Source organism: Drosophila rhopaloa, unplaced genomic scaffold, assembly GCF_018152115.1.
Source record: "Drosophila rhopaloa isolate 14029-0021.01 unplaced genomic scaffold, ASM1815211v1 contig_2, whole genome shotgun sequence".
Lineage (NCBI taxonomy): Eukaryota > Metazoa > Arthropoda > Insecta > Diptera > Drosophilidae > Drosophila > Drosophila rhopaloa.
In genome coordinates, this window is record NW_025335083.1 from 11052650 (window position 1) to 11073018 (window position 20369).

A 20369-nucleotide genomic window follows, 5' to 3' on the forward strand; every position below is an offset into this window, starting at 1 on the left:
TTAAGCAGACAGTTTTCGAGAAAATCGAGTAACAGTTCACTCCGGAACCAGAACCACCTCGTTACCAAGACATGATACACAATGCCTATCCATGACACCAACCCAATGGAAACAAGGGCATTTTCGACGCTACCTTTTTTAATAATTAATACAACTCTCACAGGGATAGTGTCAACACCCACGATGCCTCATTAGAAGGGGCAGAGCAATTACTCGATTTTTTAAATACATAGTGCGACAATCAAAAAATAAAAACCGCCCTAATGACTCAAATTCCACCGTTCCTAAATCGCCGGTAAGTCACCGACTCTAATTCGACGCGCATACCGCGCTTGCATGTATATTCGAACGTTCCGGTTACGGCCTCACTATTCGTTTTTCAACATTCGGAGGGTTCGGAAGTCTGCGCGCAATTTAAGCGGAAAACCAGTGTCCAATAAGATAAAGCAATCTGCAGTATAAACCCGGCTTTTAAAGCGCACTTTGCCACTCTTTTTTTCAAAGCTGAAAAGGACTTAAGGCCACGCCCCCCTCAAACCTTATAGTGTGTGTGTGTGTTTTTCTGGCGCATCCGTCGTTTCGCTGCATTCGTGTGTGTATCCCGACGTCTCTTTTGCTGTCCTTTTTGCGTGGGAGTGCCAAAAAGTAGAAAGAGAAGGAAAACAAGTGAAATTCCAGCGCATCAAAGCAAGTCAATAAAGGCCGACAAAATGTCAGTTTCCTCGAACGCCTCTTCTGCCTCCAACAAGGACAGCGTGGACAGCCCCAGTAGCACCACCAACACGGACAGTTCCGAGCTGACGCACATCCTCAACCGGCGGCAGGAGATCATGGACTCCCAGGAGGCTGGCATTGAGATTCCACGCACCTTCAAGGTGGTCAACGTCTACACCGAGTTCCACGAGTTCTCCAGGAAGCAGATCAAGGACTACCAAAAGACCTTCAACACGTAAGTCACTGTCCTTCGATTTGCAAATTTAATTTGTATGTAAACTTAGGTCCCCTTTAACAACTTTTTCATATTTCAATTTAATATGAACTTAAAATTTGCTAAAATAATAAAGGGAATATATATTATTTTTATAAAATAATAAAGGGAATATGTATTATTACTATATTAGCCTTAATAAAAGTGAATATAATATTTGTTTTTATAAATAACATTTTTTATTTAGTTACAAAATATTTTATTCAATTTATTACTTAAAAATCTATTAAAAAAAATAATTCTTTTATTTTTTGTTGGACAACATTCTTTTTATCATTAATTCTGAATTTTAAAATATAAGCTCAACCAAATACTAATTACTTTTCTAATGCAATTTAGGAAATAGAATTGAAGAACTTTCTAAAAGTTTTTGTTTTTTTGTAATTATATTAAAAGTGCTGGGTATTTTTTTAGATTTATATATTAAATAATAGTACTTACTGCAGAACTTGTAAATTTGAAAACTGTTGTAAAAGTGTTGGTTGTGTAGAAGGTCCACAGTAGCAACCTTCGCACTCCTTTCACCTGCGACTGCCACTTTCCCAGGCATCTCACCGTAATCGCATTTCATTAGTTGGCAACATAAAACTCATGCGCCTAATGGGCATTTAAATTGCATTTACTGCAGCCCCTCCTTGGTGCCTCCCCCTCTCCCCCTCCACGCTGGTCCCATGTGCAATGGGGCATGACTCACAAGTACTTGGGCAGAAATATTGTCACACTCACTGGCTTATTCCCAAGTCGTGCTCCCGCCGCGCGGATCATGAGTCAAAAGTGGTTTTCTGCCCCAACACTTTGAGACGGATTCAATTATTACACTACAGGCGAGCTCCCCTAAGTGGAATTCCCTGCACGCAAATTCAATTTTACTAATGGATGTAACTTTAACTAACCAATTTAAGTTTCTTAACCTTTTTTTTAATATTCTATCCATAAAGCGTTATACAAAATAATTGTAATAATACATTACAAAGTCTTTGAACTAAAGAGGGAAATTTCTTTTGTTCGAACACTAAATTCAATCCTAACCACAGCGTTATTTCGAGTTCATTGGACAGAAACCGTATAAAATTGGATTGATATGCAATTTTCTTCAATAATATTTAATATAGAATAAGCGGTAGAGGTTATGGTGTATTTATGCCGTACTTGTGTGCGGTTTTGCATTACCATCCGACAACGTCAGCCGTCGACTGACACCTTGCAAACGAAATGTTTTCCGAGGTTTCGCTTGCCCAGTTTCCTAGTCTTGTGGTGGATCGTTTTAGTGATAGCCCGGCTCGGGTTTCACTCAATCAAATCAACCGCAGCAGTGTTGCGCAATGGCTTTTTTGATAGATTAAATCTCTAGAATTGTTATTTAAATTCAAGTACTTGGCACGTAGGGTCGTGTGGGCTGATAAGTTATCTAAGGCTCATCCGAATTATCTCTTTTTCATGCTGATTAACTGAAATTCGCCAAGCACCTGTCACTTCTGCTTACTGATTCAACTCTTTACTCACCCGAGGTGAGGCTGAGTCACCTGACAATTAGTTAAGAATGAGAATGCCAATTAGAAGGCATTGAATGGATACTGATTTTGTTTATCATTAGCATTGGCCAGCCAATTGGACAATTACTTCTATTGAGACCGGGTTTTTCGGCCTCTTATTAGCTTTTGTGTTATTCCTCCCCTAAAATCTGTTCCTATGGATCTGGGTCAGAGCCTGGGGCATTGGCAAGTTGTCAAAAAGAAAACAGCCTGCATTATGGCAATGCGAACGTGTTCTGCAATTGTAATGTAATGCACCAGCAGCAAAAAGACAGAAGCAGACAGAGAAAAACACAACTCCAGGCAGTCTGGGAAATACTGGCTTCATAAGCCACAAATGGCAGACAGACAAGAGACTTTTGGTCTGCGATTAGCTAATGTTGTTTGCACATATATATGGGTAATAAGATTGGATATGGACAGAAAGAATTATACAATCTTTTTTATTATGTGTAAGTATAGGAAATACCTAAATTGGTCATGACAAGCTACCAAATAAAAAGGAATATATATATTCCAAATTATTAGATGAAAATTTCATTTTTTGGAAAATGTTTAATTAAAATCATTAAATATTCATGTGAAATAAGATGCTTCCTTTGAATGTTGATAACATAATAAATATGTACTTGTAACTTTGTAAATCAATTCCTTAGAGTTGACTTGAAAATGTTAATGCGACATATTTATCATTGAAATTTGAATATTTTGTTAAATATAAATTTATTTGAGATTAGAACTTCCGTTGAACTTAATATCAAATAAAATACATGTATTTGAAATTTTATAAAAGCAATTCTTTAAAGTTTTGTGAATGCTTATGCGACATTTCAGTACACCAGATAAAAGTTCTTCTAATCAAAAAAAATATGTTTACATATGTACATATTGTCTTAGCGAACATGACTAGGTCATAAGACATAAACAATTTTTATGAGGATTCACTCTGCGATTTACTCACGTAGTTTATTAAATTACCTTCCTAGACTTTTGTGCTCTTTTTTCTACCCGAACAAATGTCAGATGGCTCCATCTTCTTCGTTCGGCTGGCTTGCGGTTGGAACTTTTAAATAATAATAACAAAACAAAAAACCGGCTAAAATAGCGCCTTGTGGCTTTTGGCATTTCCAGTCACGTTGGGTCGTCCGGCGACTTAAATTGATGTGCTAAACTGGCAAATTTAAAGCGCTCAAACCTGAACGGTTAATTTAAACATGCGATACAATCGAGAATCGAAAGCAAAACGCCGCCTGAGTCACGCATTGAATTTGTTTTACAAAGCAATTTGTATAAACAATTCGCAACTGATTCAGCAAAGCGAGCGAGTTTCTGCGAACATGTTTTCCGATAATCAAAAAATGCAAATGTAAACAAACTCGTCCCAAGACGTCATGATTTCAGAGCAAGGCAGTTTCGTCTCGAACTTCCCAAAACGATAAGTCCAGCATTTTACTGGCCAAGCCCTAGTGCAATTAAAGCGTATTTTTATACAATTACGTTCCACGCCTAACCTTATTACTCCTCACGCAATGTACATATATTGCGCTTTTATAGCGTCTTGGGCTTTGGTTTAGTTTCCTGAATGTTTTTCTCCTTGTAATACTACGCCATTTTCCGCACGGATGTCTGCTGAATTTCAGAGATATATAGCCCCATTAACTTCCGGGAGGCGATAAACTGCAGAATTATATCGATTATGCACTTTATGGCGCCTTAAGTCTGTCGAAATATAGTAAATCATAATGGGGGAGGTCTGTCGTCTGCGTAAATCGTCTGTTTGAGGAGTTGATAAGAATAAATCCCTTTTCAAACTTGGAGGAAACCAACCACCAACATTTGATTCAATTCTGCATCAAGCTTTTTATTATACACAGTGATTACTCAATTAATATTTCTTCGATACATTTCATTTTCTTTAGCAAATACTCAGTATAAATCTTGCACTTAGAGCTCAAATGGATATTATTTACTTAATATTCTGACTTTATACATATACAATGTACAATACATTTTAGAAACATTTCCACTTTTTCAAGTGATAAACCGCATTATATAAAAATATCAATTAATTTTGAAACAACGCTAAAAGTTTATTGAATATATATGTAATTCAATAGAAATCGTGTAATTATTTAATACACCCACTTACCTTGCTTAATTGGCTGAATTCAGAGGTTCAATAAGATGGCAAATAGAAAGAGCCCGGCGAAAAAGAGCTTCCAAATAGGGAGTGACCACTGTGGGCGTAGAGCTTGTTGTTCCCCCTTTTCCGTTAAGGGTGCTATCGATGCCAATGCTACTCGTATCGTTGGCTGTCGTCGCTCTGGTTACAGTTTACAATTCGAGTTCATGGACAAAAAGCAACGTACTTGTACGCACTTTACAATGGGGGAGGAATCCGTTTCTGTGTGGGCTTTTATTGCGGCTACCGTGGTGAGGAGAACTTTTAATTAAGTTGCCATTGCCACCACCCATTATCACTCGGGCATAACCCCTTTACAGCCCCCTCTGCACTTATGCGAATTATATTATATATTCCGAGGGTTGCTTTTCAGGACAATTGCATGTGAGTTCTTAAAGTGCTTTCTCTGCGCACAAATGCATTTGCATTCGCCGCACTTTGTCTAGGTTCATTGACACTAATTTTGTTGTTTACCGAAATGTTGTTTGCATGCAACTTTTGTGGGGTTCGGTAATCTCTACCGTTGGAAAGCGGGTTTTTGGGCAATCGATAGCGATGCATTATCTATCGTACACCCCGCTCATTTCCGGCTCCAGCCTCCGCTTGTAATTATTTCCGCGCACATGTGCACGACCTTTTTGCATTTGGCCAAAATTCGCAACCGGCGAGGCGCAGATGTGGAATTGCATTCAGCAGGCGACGGGCAGTCTGGCATGTCCACAAAAAAAACATGCTAAAGTAAAATAAAATGACATACAGTAAACTAGCTGACAAAGGAAAGCCAACGACGGGCTGACAGTGGACCCCCGCTTCCTTTCCATCGACGCTTCATTGTGCGCATTGTGATTACATTTTGCGCGCTCTGCGGTTGCGGGATGACAGGCACATGATGGGGCAAAATATTAGCATATACGTTTTTCAAAGTGAAAAAATATGAAGAAAATAAGAAAAGCTTCAAAGAACAGAGCGATATTACCCCCTGTAGATTATTATTTCTAGTGGTAAAGTTTTACGGTGCACTATAATTCTTTAAAATTTCAGCTTAAACGTTGCTTTGAACCATTTTAAGCCGTTTGATAGTTTAAATATCAAGCTTTCAAGCGTTATATTTTAATCTCCGTTTCATAAGCCTGGAAACCAAATGGCAATCACAAATGATATCAATTTTAAAGCAAACTCCATGACTTAAATCATATTAATTTTTTAACAAACTGAAAAACTTACTCACAATCTATTACTCAAACATGAATTTTATTGCATTAAATATTATATGACTGACTGACTAACTCTCCAACTATCTCTAGCCTGATTATGGCATGGTGTTGCTATTAAATTGATCACAATTGTGTTTACATATGCGCAAATGTAGTGGCTACTGATTTAGTGTCGAGTGATGTCCACTCAATTGAGGAAATATCAAATTATGTGCGAGCAAGCGACGCATCATCATCACTCATCCAGTCATTGTGTCCCCAACTTGCTGCAATTAGTCACTGCATTTACTCATTGTCCAGTTTATTTGATTGGCGTACTTCTATGGCGATAAGAAGAACTCGAAGTTGCTGCTTCTCGTTTCCTGCAGCAACTAAAAATAATCAAAGATGCGACCCACGCAATGCTTCTTTGCCCGCTTCACATTGCCTCTGGTTGCTCCAATTTCGAAATGTCAAAATATGAGTTTATTTTGGGATTCTCATACACATTTCATGTGCAATTGGGAAAGGATGGGAAAGACCCCCATTAGAAGTAGAAGTCATCATCAAAGTCTGTATGAAAAGAAACATAAATGAAGAATACAACCTTTGTAAACATGTAAAAGTTCAATAACTTTGATTAACTTTTTTAATGCTCTTTTATATACTTAATAATAATAATAAAAAAATGTACAGTCATTATTTAGTTTAATTCTCTGTTGTTTTTCGAGTTGTTGAAAAAAGTTGAATTTTAAATTGGGAACTATTAACAGATTATCATTTTAGCTTAAAGGCATAATAATAAAATTAGGGTTTATTTTTGTAATTCAAAAAGTCAGCTGGTTAAATAACTGAATAGGATTGAAATTAAATTATTTTTTAAAAACAGTAAAACAGTAAACAAAAATACAAAAAAGCCTTAAGTCCAAAAAAGATAGACAAATTCTGTCGATTTGATTTTAATAAAGATTCATGGTTGCTTAGAACTGCATAGGTGCTTATTCAAACATGCGGACCCGATTACTCATCCAATTAACCCCTGGCTAAATACCGCAGACCTTTATGGCGGCCGTTAAATACAAGCTCCTCATTCTACCAGTCATGTCTTTTATTTATTGATTTACAATTTTACATACCGCTGTTTGCGCAGGCAATGTGCACAGGTGCATGTTTGGTTTCGAAACAGAAAAAAGTCAGGTGAGTGAGACGATCCAGACGAACCAGCCGACATCGGTCGAAATAAACAAGCGATTGTGTATGCAAGACATCGCTTTTGAACATTTTTCGTTTCGATTCGGCTACAATAGATGAGAGACAAGGCCCCCAGTGTGGGTACTCTGTAGTACACCGCATCGCTTTAATGATGAAACCCGCCCTATGAAGACATGCGGTGCATTTTAAGCGTTTGCAGCAGTCGCTTAACCGTTACCATAAAGTTCAAGAACTTGACGCGTTTCTAACTGCAAAAGCGTTAGAGTTTGAATCGAAATCGGCCTGCCTTTGGCATTAACCCGCTTGAACATCGGGGGCACAAAAACTCCATTCACAATAGAAGCTGCAATTGCGATGCATTAGGCTGTTAATAAAGGAAAACTGTGTTCAATATAGTAATTGCACCATGCAAGTCTCAGACCAGAAGCAGTAGTAACGGCAAAAGGTAAAATATTAGCACTACTAATATCAAATCAAAAAAATAGAGGAGCCCTTAAATTTCTGGGTAAAAATATTTAAAAATATTTACAAAATATTTAAATCCTAAAATATTTCCTGATAATTAATAACATGAAATAGAAAGCTAATCATATCATTAGATTATTTTAATAATTTTACATTAACATTTTGTAAACCACATGCTCAGCCGTTTTGAAATGTTTGACCATGTAATTGGAAAGTAAATAATTCCATTTAAACCGACAAAACGATGTCGAGGGGATGTGTTCTGATTAGCCAGTGCTATTATTTTAACCGCAGCTGTTTACAAAGTACTAAACAAGGCACATGCATAGATAAATTTACGATGCAAATTGCGGCAGGCATAAACGGCAACACCAATAACAATGGCCAGCTGACCCCGTTATTTGTTGAACTGTACACGAAAAAACGATAAAGAAAATGAAAATCGCATGCATATATAGCATATAGCATATGGCCCTGCCACAACAACAAAAACATCGACCAACATGCAATGGGGCAGAAAGATGTACGACACCCCCAAAAACCTCGGAGTGTGAAGTTGTTCGATACATAAAAACAATCAATAAAAATTAGGCTAAATCCGTGAGGGGGAGGCTGTGGGAGGTTGGGGTGAGGTGTTGCCACACCGCCACAGCAGGTGTTTTGCATATGTACACAGGGAAAATATTTTTTAATTTATATTAAGGTATTTCTTTTTTACAGATGAAATATGTTTTAATCCAAATTATATTTTAGAAATAAACTAAAATTTTTTGGAGTAGTCCTAGTTATAAAAAAGATTAAATCAATCGGTATTATTAAAGATTATAAAAAATACTTGAAATCGTTAGTAGTCAAAAAAACATTTTTAAATAAATAAAAATTTATTTGTAATTTGATCTAATCTAATCCTAATACTAAAATTGTAGGTATACCACTTTAATTTTTTTTATCTGTAAGGAAGGATACAAATGCGCCCCACCCACGTTAATACCCCCTGCTGGTGCTAAATTCATATGATATGATTTAATAAACACAAGCGGTGGCTTGATTAACAGCTGAAGTAGTTGGCGTTTGGCGTCTATAGTGAGCCACCGGCAATTGAAACGAAAGCCAGACAACAACACCTTGATTAATTCGATAGAAAACAACAAGAGACCGGGAGGCGAAAAGCAAAGCAAAAGTGCCACCAATTGTCACATTGACGCAACTCGAAGCTGAAGAAAATAGTGCAATTGGAGTTAATTAAAGAGGCGATAGCGTAACACTGGCCACCGTTAATTGCCCATCTTGGATGTTGGCCGAAACGCGCAGTGGTGGTGACACCAAGCCATCATTGCCAGACACGCCTGAGATGATACCATTTTCATTCCATCTCGGCTAATTACTTTCACTCTCTTTTTTTTCCCCCACAAAAAAAACACGCAATTTGTCGATATGGATTCAATTATTTATGAAACGAAAGCGAAACTTCAATTGCACGGTGTAATCTAATAGATACTATTTCGTCATTACGAGGCGGCTTCTAGGCGAGCGAGAAATCGAAACTGAAAGTTGCGACTATTGGGTAACGACAAGGTGTACGTTCATCTCTGTGTGTATCCGTTGGCGGGTAATGGGTATTTATTGTCATATGAGTGGCTGTGAGGTTGCTGCTTCCTTTGCTGCGTATTTTTAGCTAGAGCCCCAACTAGTTTAACTAGTTTTCATGATGATCATCAGCATCCTTCGCCTAACTCGCAAGGTCGCTGATTTGGAGCCTGTGCAACTAGTTTCCGCAACATGGTTTGCTCATCTGCCGCCCGCAGCAACACGCGATTTATTCAGACGACAGCGCGCTTCTTGCGTTTTCTCTTTTAATATATTACACAATTAGATAGTAAATGGGTTTTATTTACATTTCCATCGCGATTTCCTGCCCGCACATTGACGGAAGTTTGAACTTTTGACTCGCTGATTTCGGTCGTCGAACTTGCGATAAATAAACGGGAATCGTGAGGGAAATTCTCCTAAAATATGACTTAAAGGGTAGATGGGAGCATATCAGGCTGCCAGTTTATGTATCCACATCACTTTATGCAGATGTCTAGATCAACTTAATATAATCACACTTAAAATAAATCTTAATAAAACGATATACATCATAACAATGATTATGGTTTCCCAAACAAACAAAATATGGCTTACAAAAATTCATAAAAATATGGTATTGCATTTATGCTTCCGGATTTATAATGTCTTCATAATATCTTTGTTGATTTTGATGAAAAATAAAAACAAATAAAAAATAATCACTGTAATAAAAATGTATAATAACTTTGTTATATTAAACAAAAGAATTAGCATATGAAATAAAATATTTCTTTTATAACTTACCTATGTTAATATCTCTATATTATCCGAGCACCTTTACCAAACAACTAAAGACACCTGATTTGGCTTGCAGATTACATATGATTTCATATAATTTATGGTTCGCCTCCTAGGTGCTATTGTTTCATCCGCAGGTGTTGCTCGCAATTTTTGCATGAAATTGGGTTGCTTGCCAACGGCAGAGCCCTCTGAAAAACCCCAACCTCCCACAATTTTCGCAAACATCGGGCCACGCGACCTCTGACGCCAGTGCACCCACGTTTGCATTATCGATTGCTAATCCCCGACATTGGCGGTCTCCGGCAGTCTCGTGTCTCGCGGTTGGTCAATGACCAGTTAAATTTCTAATTATTCTCTCACCCTAGCCTTCTACTTTCTCGATTCTCTGAGTGCTGACTAATTGATTACCATGTTTTATCTATTGCTTTTTCCAGGTACGATACGGCTCGTGATGGTTTCTTGGATCTGCAGGAGCTCAAGTTCATGATGGAAAAGCTGGGTGCACCGCAGACCCATCTGGGTCTCAAGCAGATGATTGCCGAGGTGGACGAGGATAACGATGGCAAGATCTCGTTCCGGGAGTTCCTGCTGATCTTCAGGAAGGCTCAGGCCGGGGAACTGGACTCGGATTCCGGACTGAATCAGCTGGCACGCCTCACCGAGATCGATGTCGAGCAGGTGGGCGTGAGTGGAGCGAAGAACTTCTTCGAGGCGAAAATCGAGCAGCAGCTGCGGACGAACAAGTTCCACGACGAGATCCGGGCGGAGCAGGAGGATCGCCGGCGCGAGGAGGATGAGCGGGCCCAGCGGCGCCAGCAGTTCCAGCAGCGTGCGGCGGTCTTCCAGTAGAGGATCCATTTACTCCCCCGTAGTCTAGCGCGTAATTATCTGGCGTAGGTTAATCGAATGTGGAACTAATCCCGGGAGAAGAGGATACGCTTCGTACAAGCAGAAGGCATTTTTCAAGCATCACATACAGTAATAATATCCATACTAATCGTCCCATATATACACTCGATTTGCTGGCTAAAACAGCATGGGAGTTAAATGTTATCTTTGGAAAAAATGAAGTAATAATTGTTTTCATCATTGTATTTCGGATACGAAACTACCATAACTTTACTTTACAATTATCCAAAAATAACGTTAAATTCCTTATATATATTTTTTATAATCCAAACGAATCGAGCCACTCTAGCCCTCACATAAGCATACATGCGTACATAGATAACGATCATACCAAAAGCGTATTTATAGTTAACCTTTAGTTAAGTGAAAAATGTTTTACCTTAAGATCTATTTTATTGTTTGGTGTTGCGCAAAATATCCTTGTTGAACTATGTTTACCCTTGACGGTTGCCCAAAATTTATGTTTTTTTACTTTTTTGATTTTGTACTTGTAGTGCCATTTTTATTTTCTTCGATTTAAGTTTATTAATAAAAACGGAAATCGATAGTTACGTTAAGCAAATCAATTTGTGAAATTCAACCTACTTTGTATATACAAATCCTACGTTGGCAGTCAATCTTAGTTTCAGTTGTATCAAGTTGGTATACATATGTGGAATATGCAATTAAGTTTCGATTACAGTATTTCATATTTAATGTTAGCAACTAAAGCAATACTAATGCATTAAATACGAATGCACAAGAAAATACACGTACTTTTAGAGAGCGTTTAACACAAACTTATACTGCAATTTAAATAAATAAATGTATATAATACAAAATTATTTTGAAGGCTTTCATATTTATTTTCGTTTATCATTTTATAAAATCGTAAACCTTTAGCGTAGTGAAACCTTGTTCCTGATTAGTCAAGCGCTATTCCGATGTGTTAATACACGGATTAACTTAATCATCAGTGCCCTTGGTAAGCCCCGGTGTTCTTCCCGCTGTGAACTCGTTATCACCTTTGGGGCTATAGTGGGAGACCTCCAAGTAAGTACCCCATGGAGACCTTATGCTTGTGCTGACATGAAGATCCAGAGCTAAGAAAAAAAGTTAATTTGTTAATAGAGCATCTGAGGATTAGAATTTTGAGAGGGGTTTTATCACACATAAATAAAAAATAAATAAAAAGAATTGTTAACATTTGTATTGACAAAAGTATTAAACCAAATACATCTTTTAGAATTCGAGATATATTAACTTACTTTAAAGACCACAGCAGTTGAGCAAACATTTTTGCTACTAGGGATGCCTTTTCTTTGCCCATTTGTCCTAGTCTTCCCCCTACTCTCCGGCGGTCGGCCCTTTTCGAAGGGAATGTCTGCATCTCAGCATATCACATTTCAGGGCATAGCGATGCTGGCAAACAGGACACTCGTGCGGCTTGAGCTGCAGGTGGTAGCCCTTAATGTGTTGGGATAGTCCGTTGCGTCGCTTGAATACCCGCTCGCAGATGCCGCACTTGTGTTGCCTCTCCGTCGAGTGGGTGATATTATGCTGGCGGAGTCCATTCAGCGATCCAAATGACTTTTTACAAATATTGCATACAAAAATCTGAGCGGGCGCTACTTTCTTTTTTAAATTCGATGACATCTGGACCTTCATTTTGGACTTTCTGGGTCTGCAATTGTTCTCATGACGGCGATACAGGCGCCAGTGGGCAAAGGCGATGGCCTGACAGTGGCGGCACTTGAAGCTCTGAATTCGACGATGATTTCTCAGTGGCAAGGATTGACAAATGTAACGCATATGCTGCCGAAGTCCCAAGCGGGATCGAAATAATTTCAAGCAACCACAACAACGAGCGGAAAAATTAGGTATTAACTTGACGAAGTGTGCTTCTGTTCGACGATGGTGGTATAACTTTCTTAAACTGGAAAATTTCTTCCTGCACATCCGACAACTGTAGTATTTTCTATGCTTTTTCCTAGGAATTTTCATCTTTTGGCATTTCAATTGCAATTTGCGATATCTAGCAGCCAGTTTAGCGTAGTTAGCCGTCGCTACATCAAGCTGAGGATCAGGAACAGGTGCTGTCAGTTGAGTAGTTGTGCAGATGAGATCCTTATGATGCATGAAACTGCTCTGCATGTCCAGTATATCAATCTTTTTCCTGGGCTGCGTGGAAATAGGACTATTTTGCCATCCTGGCTGCCAGTAATCCAATTGTTCAGTTGCCACAAATCCCCTACAGCCTTCCATTTTCATGGGAGGATTCATTGGCAAGCTGGGCAAGCTAATATTCATTGGAGGAAGACTTACCATAGGAGTAATATTACTGTGGCTGTGGGTATAATGTTGATTTAAACTATCTATTGTTATAAATTTAGCAGTGCACAAGGTGCAGTTGTGCAGCCGAAAGGCCGCTGAGGATTCGACCACACTATCGTTTAGTACCACAATGTTCGGTTTGACCGAAGTGGGAGGAGCAGGCGGTGGCAGCAGTTCGCAGAGCAAAGGATTTGGTATCTGGCTCACGTTGGTCACAATGGGTTTGCAGGATCGGGGTTCGGGAGCGGTTAGAGGAGGTATACGCTCGTGAAGCAGTGGAGGATCAGCAGGTGGAGGAGCTATATCTGAAGCAGTCTCCGCTCCCTCCACCTTCTCAGTTTTGTACTGAAGCGGCGGCAGTTGCCATTCCTCTTTGGCATAATTGTGCTCCTCGGTCAAGAGTTCATTTTGCAGCATTTCATTAGCCGTCCTTCCGGGTTGGGTTCTCTCCGACTGCCCAACATCCGTATCGTCCGGAATGTTTATGAAGGGATCATCCAGATTAATGATCTCCATGATATCACAATTGTTGATAATGTCTTGGGAATTAAGCATGGGAAAATCGCAGAACTGAAACTTTTGCTCCGTTTCCTCCTGATCGCAACCCTCGTCCTGCTCCAAGCCCATGTCCATTTCGTCGGGAAACAGGTTGTCCAGATTCTCGCAAGCCTCCTGTTTGACACGGACAAGAGGTTCCTGTTTGATCTTTAACTGGCGGCGATAGTTCCTCTGCAATTCACTTTGGGCCATCATCACCACATCAATGAATTGGGAAAAGCGCTCCAGCAGAAGGCAGCACTCCTTGCATATATCCTTGGGCAAGGTGTCGTCCTGCAGGATCTGGAGCGTGGGAAAGCACTTCTGGATCATCCCAAAAAGCTCAAAACTCTTGTCGAACGAGGAACAATTGTTTGAGGAGGAGCCACAAAAGCGACATGTAGCTTTAACACCTGTTGCCGGTGGCTCAGCGGCACTGGCGAGGGTTTGTTTGTGGGTTAGCCTAGCACTAGGGGACACCCTTTCCATATGGACATTAAGGGAGTCCTCTTCTTGAACTCTAACCGAGGGCACAGCACTCTTTTTAAGTGTTTTCCTGTTGTTACTGCAATTGAAGTCCTCATCGACAAAGTGACGACTGCACAACGCACTCCATTTGGATGGCATCCACTGACCACTCCTCTGGGTGAAGTCCTTCCACTTCTGGAGGAGATCTTTTCGTTTAAAGGGGAATCTTTGAGAGAAAATGAGCTGGCTAAAATACAGTTAGAAAACTACTGTTCACTCACCTGTGGAAGGATATGCTGCCGGCGTGCACATATTTATGGCTGCAATTTACCACAGCGCAGTGAGCCGGCATCTCTTGTGATTTAATTGTCCAGGTAAATTATTTGTTAAATTCTGTTGTTGACAAAATGATTGCCAATCAGCTGTTTTTGTATTGCTTCTGGGATGTGCAGTGCTGGAAAGTGTTACATATTATTTGTTGATAATATATAAAATAATGTAAATATATATTTTTGGTTGCAGTGTGTTTTCGACTAACCTTCTTTATGTTATTCTAATTCCAAAGGATTTATATTCATGACTTATTTGAGATAGTACTATTGGCTATTTTTAACTAGTTTGAGTGTTGACTAACGACAAATTTGCAAAATAGTCAGCTGGCCACATTGAATCTTATCAACAAATAAACAGCTGACATCCACCGGCCTCCCCTACCGCCCCCTTCACCAATAATCCGTCACACTTATCAATTAGCGCGTTTATGGCGGTCCCCCGGCCCCGAAAACCCCCTAGATGCTCGTCCCGTGAACATATTTATTTTCTCTCGCCACACGGAAAACTTCCACGGGCTTCAGTCTGTCGATTCGCTCGGAGGCGGTCTGTACGCACAATTTGGCGGAGGAAACGGCAAGGTCAAGCAAGGTCTTTCTTTCGGCCTACGAATAATCCAAATTGTACTCGTGTGTGAGGGTGGTGAAAGGAGAAAGCAAGAGAAATGGCTCAGGTGCGACTGCTGGTACAGGGAGTTCGGCGGGGACTACTCAATGTGGGCGTAGCCACGCCCCACGAATCTGCCGCCCAGGTGGCGACCCAAAAACGAAACAGCTCGACGACCCGCGGGTAAGTCTCTTTAGATTTCGATTCGATAAGATTCTCTCAATTTCGGGTGTGTTCCGGTCTTCAGATACTTTAAGCTGTTTGCAGATTTAGATACTTTTTGGTGTTTGCACGCTCAGATAATCTTCACTGTTCGCAGATTCAGATACTTTTTACTGACCACAGATTCAGATATTTTCACTGCTTGCATATATTTCCAGTACAAGATGAGGACTTGTAAATTTATTCAAAGATTATATCACTAATACTATTTAGAAATTAAATTTTAAGAACTTAAAAATATATTATAATCCTAAATTCAACATCATACAAGACAACGAACTGTTTTATCTCAAAAAATATATAACTTAATAGAATGAAGAGTTGTCAAGAGTTTAAAAATGTAAATACATATGTATATGTATATTATCTCTGAGAAATTAAAATCCGGAACACAATCGGTTATGGTGTGGTAATTTTCAAGTTTCTACATTTCTTCCCCTTAGAGATTATGATCTGGTTGTGGTTGGTGGTGGTATTGTGGGCGCTGCCTCTGCCCGAGAAATTCTCCTGCGTCATCCTTCCCTGAAAGTGGCTGTGTTGGAGAAGGAGTCAAAGCTGGCAAAGCACCAGAGTGGACACAACTCCGGAGTCATCCATGCTGGCATTTATTATAAGCCTGGAACCCTAAAAGCACGCCTTTGTGTGGAGGGCATGCATTTGGCTTACGCTTATTTGGATGAGCATAAGATCCCATACAAGAAGACCGGCAAACTGATTGTGGCCACAGATGAGAAAGAGGTGAAGTTGCTGGAGGACCTGGAGAAGCGTGGCATTGCCAACAACGTTCCGGACCTAAAAATGATCGAAGGTAGTGAGATTCAGGATATCGAACCTTATTGCCAGGGACTAAAGGCCCTCCACAGTCCTCACACCGGAATAGTTGACTGGGGATTGGTTACGGAGCATTATGGCCAGGATTTCAAACGGTCCGGTGGTGATATCTTCCTGGATTTCAATGTCAGCAAGTTCAGCGAAACCAAGGAGGGCACCGATTACCCGGTGACCATACATGGAGCTAAGCCCGGACAGACGGTTCGCACTAAGAACGTCCTGACCTGCGGTGGATTGCAATCCGATCTGCTGGCTGAGAAGACAGGATGCCCAAGAGATCCCCGGATTGTGCCGTTCCGCGGGGAATACTTGCTGCTGACCAAGGAGAAACAGCATATGGTCAAGGGTAACATTTATCCAGTGCCAGACCCACGCTTCCCCTTCCTGGGAGTTCATTTTACACCGCGCATGGACGGATCCATCTGGCTGGGGCCAAATGCCGTACTGGCGCTTAAACGAGAGGGTTACACGTAAGTCTTGTTCTCGAAATTTTCGATAAGATTCCAATGACCCTTTTCCATTTTCTCCTCTTTCCAGCTGGGGTGACATTAATATTTTCGAACTATTCGACGCTCTGCGCTATCCGGGCTTTGTTAAGATGGCCAGTAAATACATCGGCTTCGGGCTAAGCGAGATGTCCAAGTCGTGGTTCATCAACCTGCAGATCAAGGCGTTGCAAAAGTATATCCCGGACATTACGGAGTACGACATCCAGCGCGGACCCGCGGGAGTGCGTGCCCAGGCTATGGATCTGCAGGGCAACCTAGTGGACGACTTTGTCTTTGATCGAGGAGAGGGATCAGGAGCGCTGGCCAAGCGGGTTCTCCACTGCAGGAATGCACCATCGCCAGGTGCGACCAGCAGTTTGGCTATCGCCAAGATGATCGCCGACAAGATCGAGACTGAGTTCTCTATCGGCAAGTGATACCGAATATCTTAACAAAAATCCAAGCAATAGTCCAAACTCGTCTGCAAATCACATTATGTCCAAAGTTATGCTTTTATGGAGTGTCAGTCACGTGCTGCTCTGCCTATCTTGCATTTTGTTTAGTAAATTTTATATATATTTCGTATTAAAATTAAAAATGTAAGAAGTTTTTTGATTTATAGACTAATTATTAATTAAGTTCGAGGATGTGTCGGTTTTTTCTTTGAGGAGAAACCTCGTCTTTGATGCCCAGTACCTTGATTTGTTTTTGTAAAGAATTCTCCTCCAAGCTTGATTTAATCAGTTGTCGGCACTTTTCGTTCAATATTTTCAGGCCATTTGCTGCATGCTGACGCATTTGAGGGTCGCAGGACTCCTCCGCTTCGATGGCCCTCAAGAGCCGATAAATGGGGAGAAGCATGTCTTGGTAGTCCAGCAGATTCTCCATGCCATTTAATAGTTCAGCTAAAACCAAGACTGCTGCCCGCTTAGCGGGCACATAGCATCCTGTGGTTAATTCGCTGTTAACCAGTTGCAGTAGCTCCTGAAAAAAGTTCTGCACCTGATAGGCCAAGAGGCGACAAAGCTGGGCGAGATTGGCAAACGCTGACATACGAAATTCGTGAACAGGGGAGCGGGATCCATGCATAAAGCAATTAAGGAGTAAGCCCTTATATCGATAGGAAAGAGGACCTAAGAAGTATTAGAATGAAAGTCTGAGTTCAAACATTAAATGTGCCGAAGTTACTCACCTAACTCCTGAGCGACTTTTAGGATAGTTTCACCCACAACCAATCGATAGTCAAGCTCAGCCGTCTCTGAAAGGTATTCGTCACTCAGTCTGTCCAGTACTTCAGACTCCATAACGTGAACCAACGACACAAAGAGCCGAACACAATTAAGGAAGGTGTAGGACTCCTTATCCTTGAGAGTGGTCAGAGCCAAAGCTATTATAAGATGACCCTGCGACATGGTTGCGGGATCTCTTTTTTTCAGCAAATCCATCATCATCTGAATGCCATAAACCTGCAGGTGAGATTGCTTGTCTTCTATCAGTGAGCGAGCTTTTTGGAAGGGTTGGATTTTTACAGCTTCGCTTGGGCGCCATGCCCCGTTGATTAAAGTAAGCAGGGATTGTACAGATTGCTGGATGAGAGGGTTGGAGGACTGGCATCCCAACTGACGCAGTTGATCCTTCAGTTCTTTACTGCCATCTGAGAGTCGAAGATCCTCACTGCCTTCAAAAAGTTCTTGTAAAAGGTTTAGGACGAGGAGTAGAATATGGTCCGTAGTCTCCTGTTCTCCAGATCGTTGCAGTAACAAATCTTGTAATATAAGCAAAAACGACTTGGTTTGCATAGCTAACTGAGCTCTTAATGGTTGGTGGGCCACCATTTGGTTAAGTGCAATAAGCAAATCTAGCTTAAGTTGATACTTGGAGTGCAGAAAGTCCTTGAGTTCCGTTTCCGATGAAATTAAATCTACACTGGCTGAAGTCTTCTCCTTTAACTGGTTGCCCATAAAACCCAAAAGTGCCAGGAAAACATTGCAGGTGAGGGAATGATGAGAGCTGGATACGAGCAGTCCAGGCAATATCCTGCCCATATCATGATCCACTTCGTGTTCCTTGTGGGCTACTTTAACCTGAATTTGATTGGAGTTCGTTGGAGGCAGAATGAGAATGCGCGGGTGAAGGCACTTCCAAGCAGGTTTTTCTTTAACCTTCCACTTAAACAGTCTTTTAAGTATTTCAGGCAATTCCTTTTCCCTGTCCCTGTTGTCCAGACAACGTAAGATGATTCCAGAAAGTTGTGATGTTGCTGGTAGTTCCAAAGGTAAGCTGTCGTATAGTTGAAGTAGCAGGGGAAGGTAAGGTATTAATAAGTTACTGGGTAAGCAAGCCACGCTGGAGGAGCAGAAAAGTTGCTGCCACAAGAGTATGTTATTGCAGAGCTCCTGGTGATCCATTAATATAAGGCCATTGATAACATCTTCTGGGTCAATAAGGGTTTCCCAGTGTTTCGATAATATCTCCTCTATCTTTTTCTGGTTTGTAACACTTAAATCGTGGAGCCTTCTAAGGGTAAGGACGCCGGCACATATTTTGTCTGCATCTTGGAGGTTAAACTTACAAAACTCCAATACCTGGAGAATCATCTTCTGTTGGGCCAGTTGAGAAAATCCTTTTCGAGCTACAATGCTAGCTACTATTTCGGCATTTCTTGTAGGATTCACGTTGGGAGTTTGTTGCAGCGCATCTACAAAGCTGCCAAATCCTTGGGGTGAATTTAGCTTTCCCAGAAGTTGATGATGCAACAATTTTGCCAAAGGTGTGCAAAGAGGAGTGGCTTTCAAGAGCAAAATGTGGCGGAAGAAATCCGCTTTGGATTCCTGTTCCCAGAGGTATGAAATGGCCTTATCCAGATGCTCAGATTCTTCCTGAACTCGTAGACTCATAATGGCGGCCAAGAGATCCCTTTGCACCAGCTCCATGGAGTTGGCTATGTGAAACTGACGGATGGGCAGTAGATTTACAAAGAACTGAACGTTAAGCAGTAGCAGAGAAGGATTTGCCTTTACTTTGCCTTGTGCCTCAAGAAATATTGGCGACTTGTAGAAATCCTCATGAAGCTGACATCGAAGTGAATAGTATGACAACTCCTGGATAGCCTGAATGCAAAGTTTAAGGTGCGCCACCGATATAAGATCCTCCTTTGCGTCGCTATGAAAATTAATATTCCTCGTGATCGAATGAAGCACATGTTGCAGTCTGAGTATATAAGATACGGTGGGATCTGTCCCCGGATCTATACTAGATTCTTGATCGGCTGTTAATTGATATTCCAAACATAATTCATGTAATTGCTTATCCAACTCCAGTTTAGCATATTTTTCTAGAATAAGCAAGTTGTTCACCAAGGCATCAGGGATCTCAGAGTTATTTACCTTATTTGCTGCAATGATAGCATTATAAAAATAATTGCATATATTAAAACATGTCAAACCAATTACCTAGGGCCTTATTGAACTTCAAATTCTCTAAAAGCGCAAAGTATTTAGCCGTATTTATCATTGTTATCGCAGAAAATTTAAGTTTTTCTAAATTCGCGACTATTTCTAGAGATGAGTGTTTACAGCGATGCAATTGCCATCGATAACATAAACAGAATGCTGATAAGGTGTTGGTTTCAAAACAAAGTTTTTCGAATGAAATACAGATATCATTTGCAATTTAGCAAATTGAATAATGAAGATTAAATCTAAACCTAATCTTCCATTTTTA

At 40.4% G+C, this 20369-nt stretch overlaps 4 protein-coding genes across 4 annotated transcripts; 2 read left to right on the forward strand and 2 right to left on the reverse strand.

Moving 5' to 3' along the window:
- The first annotated feature begins 368 nt into the window (after positions 1-368).
- Positions 369-11675, forward strand: LOC108041920 (EF-hand domain-containing protein D2 homolog). The gene is made up of 2 exons (XM_017119983.2): positions 369-949; positions 10377-11675. Exons 1-2 carry the CDS (start codon positions 711-713, stop codon positions 10789-10791), a joined length of 654 nt encoding a protein of 217 aa, XP_016975472.1. The 5' UTR covers positions 369-710; the 3' UTR covers positions 10792-11675.
- Positions 11676-11742: 67 nt separating this feature from the next.
- Positions 11743-14581, reverse strand: LOC108041919. Its single transcript, XM_017119982.2, has 3 exons — positions 14451-14581; positions 12099-14395; positions 11743-11933 (listed from the first exon to the last, which is right to left on the reverse strand). Exons 1-2 carry the CDS (start codon positions 14519-14521, stop codon positions 12178-12180), a joined length of 2289 nt encoding a protein of 762 aa, XP_016975471.2. The 5' UTR covers positions 14522-14581; the 3' UTR covers positions 11743-11933; positions 12099-12177.
- Positions 14582-14907: 326 nt separating this feature from the next.
- Positions 14908-17261, forward strand: LOC108041922 (L-2-hydroxyglutarate dehydrogenase, mitochondrial). The gene is made up of 3 exons (XM_017119985.2): positions 14908-15288; positions 15771-16628; positions 16696-17261. Exons 1-3 carry the CDS (start codon positions 15164-15166, stop codon positions 17081-17083), a joined length of 1371 nt encoding a protein of 456 aa, XP_016975474.1. The 5' UTR covers positions 14908-15163; the 3' UTR covers positions 17084-17261.
- Positions 17257-20208, reverse strand: LOC108041921 (transport and Golgi organization protein 6). Its single transcript, XM_017119984.2, has 3 exons — positions 20099-20208; positions 17839-20040; positions 17257-17779 (listed from the first exon to the last, which is right to left on the reverse strand). The coding sequence occupies exons 1-3, from the start codon at positions 20157-20159 to the stop codon at positions 17277-17279; spliced, it is 2766 nt and encodes a 921-aa protein (XP_016975473.2). The 5' UTR covers positions 20160-20208; the 3' UTR covers positions 17257-17276.
- Between the last annotated feature and the right edge of the window lie 161 nt (positions 20209-20369).

Coding starts and splice junctions, on each gene's coding strand:
- LOC108041920 (XM_017119983.2), top strand. CDS start 711: ATGTCAGTTTCCTCGAACGCCTCTTCTGCCTCCAACAAGGACAGCGTG. Junction 950..10,376: donor TACCAAAAGACCTTCAACAC/GTAAGTCACTGT, acceptor TGCTTTTTCCAG/GTACGATACGGCTCGTGATG.
- LOC108041919 (XM_017119982.2), bottom strand. CDS start 14,521: ATGCCGGCTCACTGCGCTGTGGTAAATTGCAGCCATAAATATGTGCAC. Junction 14,396..14,450: donor GGCAGCATATCCTTCCACAG/GTGAGTGAACAG, acceptor TTTCTCTCAAAG/ATTCCCCTTTAAACGAAAAG.
- LOC108041922 (XM_017119985.2), top strand. CDS start 15,164: ATGGCTCAGGTGCGACTGCTGGTACAGGGAGTTCGGCGGGGACTACTC. Junction 15,289..15,770: donor AACAGCTCGACGACCCGCGG/GTAAGTCTCTTT, acceptor TCTTCCCCTTAG/AGATTATGATCTGGTTGTGG. Junction 16,629..16,695: donor CTTAAACGAGAGGGTTACAC/GTAAGTCTTGTT, acceptor TCCTCTTTCCAG/CTGGGGTGACATTAATATTT.
- LOC108041921 (XM_017119984.2), bottom strand. CDS start 20,159: ATGATAAATACGGCTAAATACTTTGCGCTTTTAGAGAATTTGAAGTTC. Junction 20,041..20,098: donor GAAGTTCAATAAGGCCCTAG/GTAATTGGTTTG, acceptor CTATCATTGCAG/CAAATAAGGTAAATAACTCT. Junction 17,780..17,838: donor AAAAGTCGCTCAGGAGTTAG/GTGAGTAACTTC, acceptor AATACTTCTTAG/GTCCTCTTTCCTATCGATAT.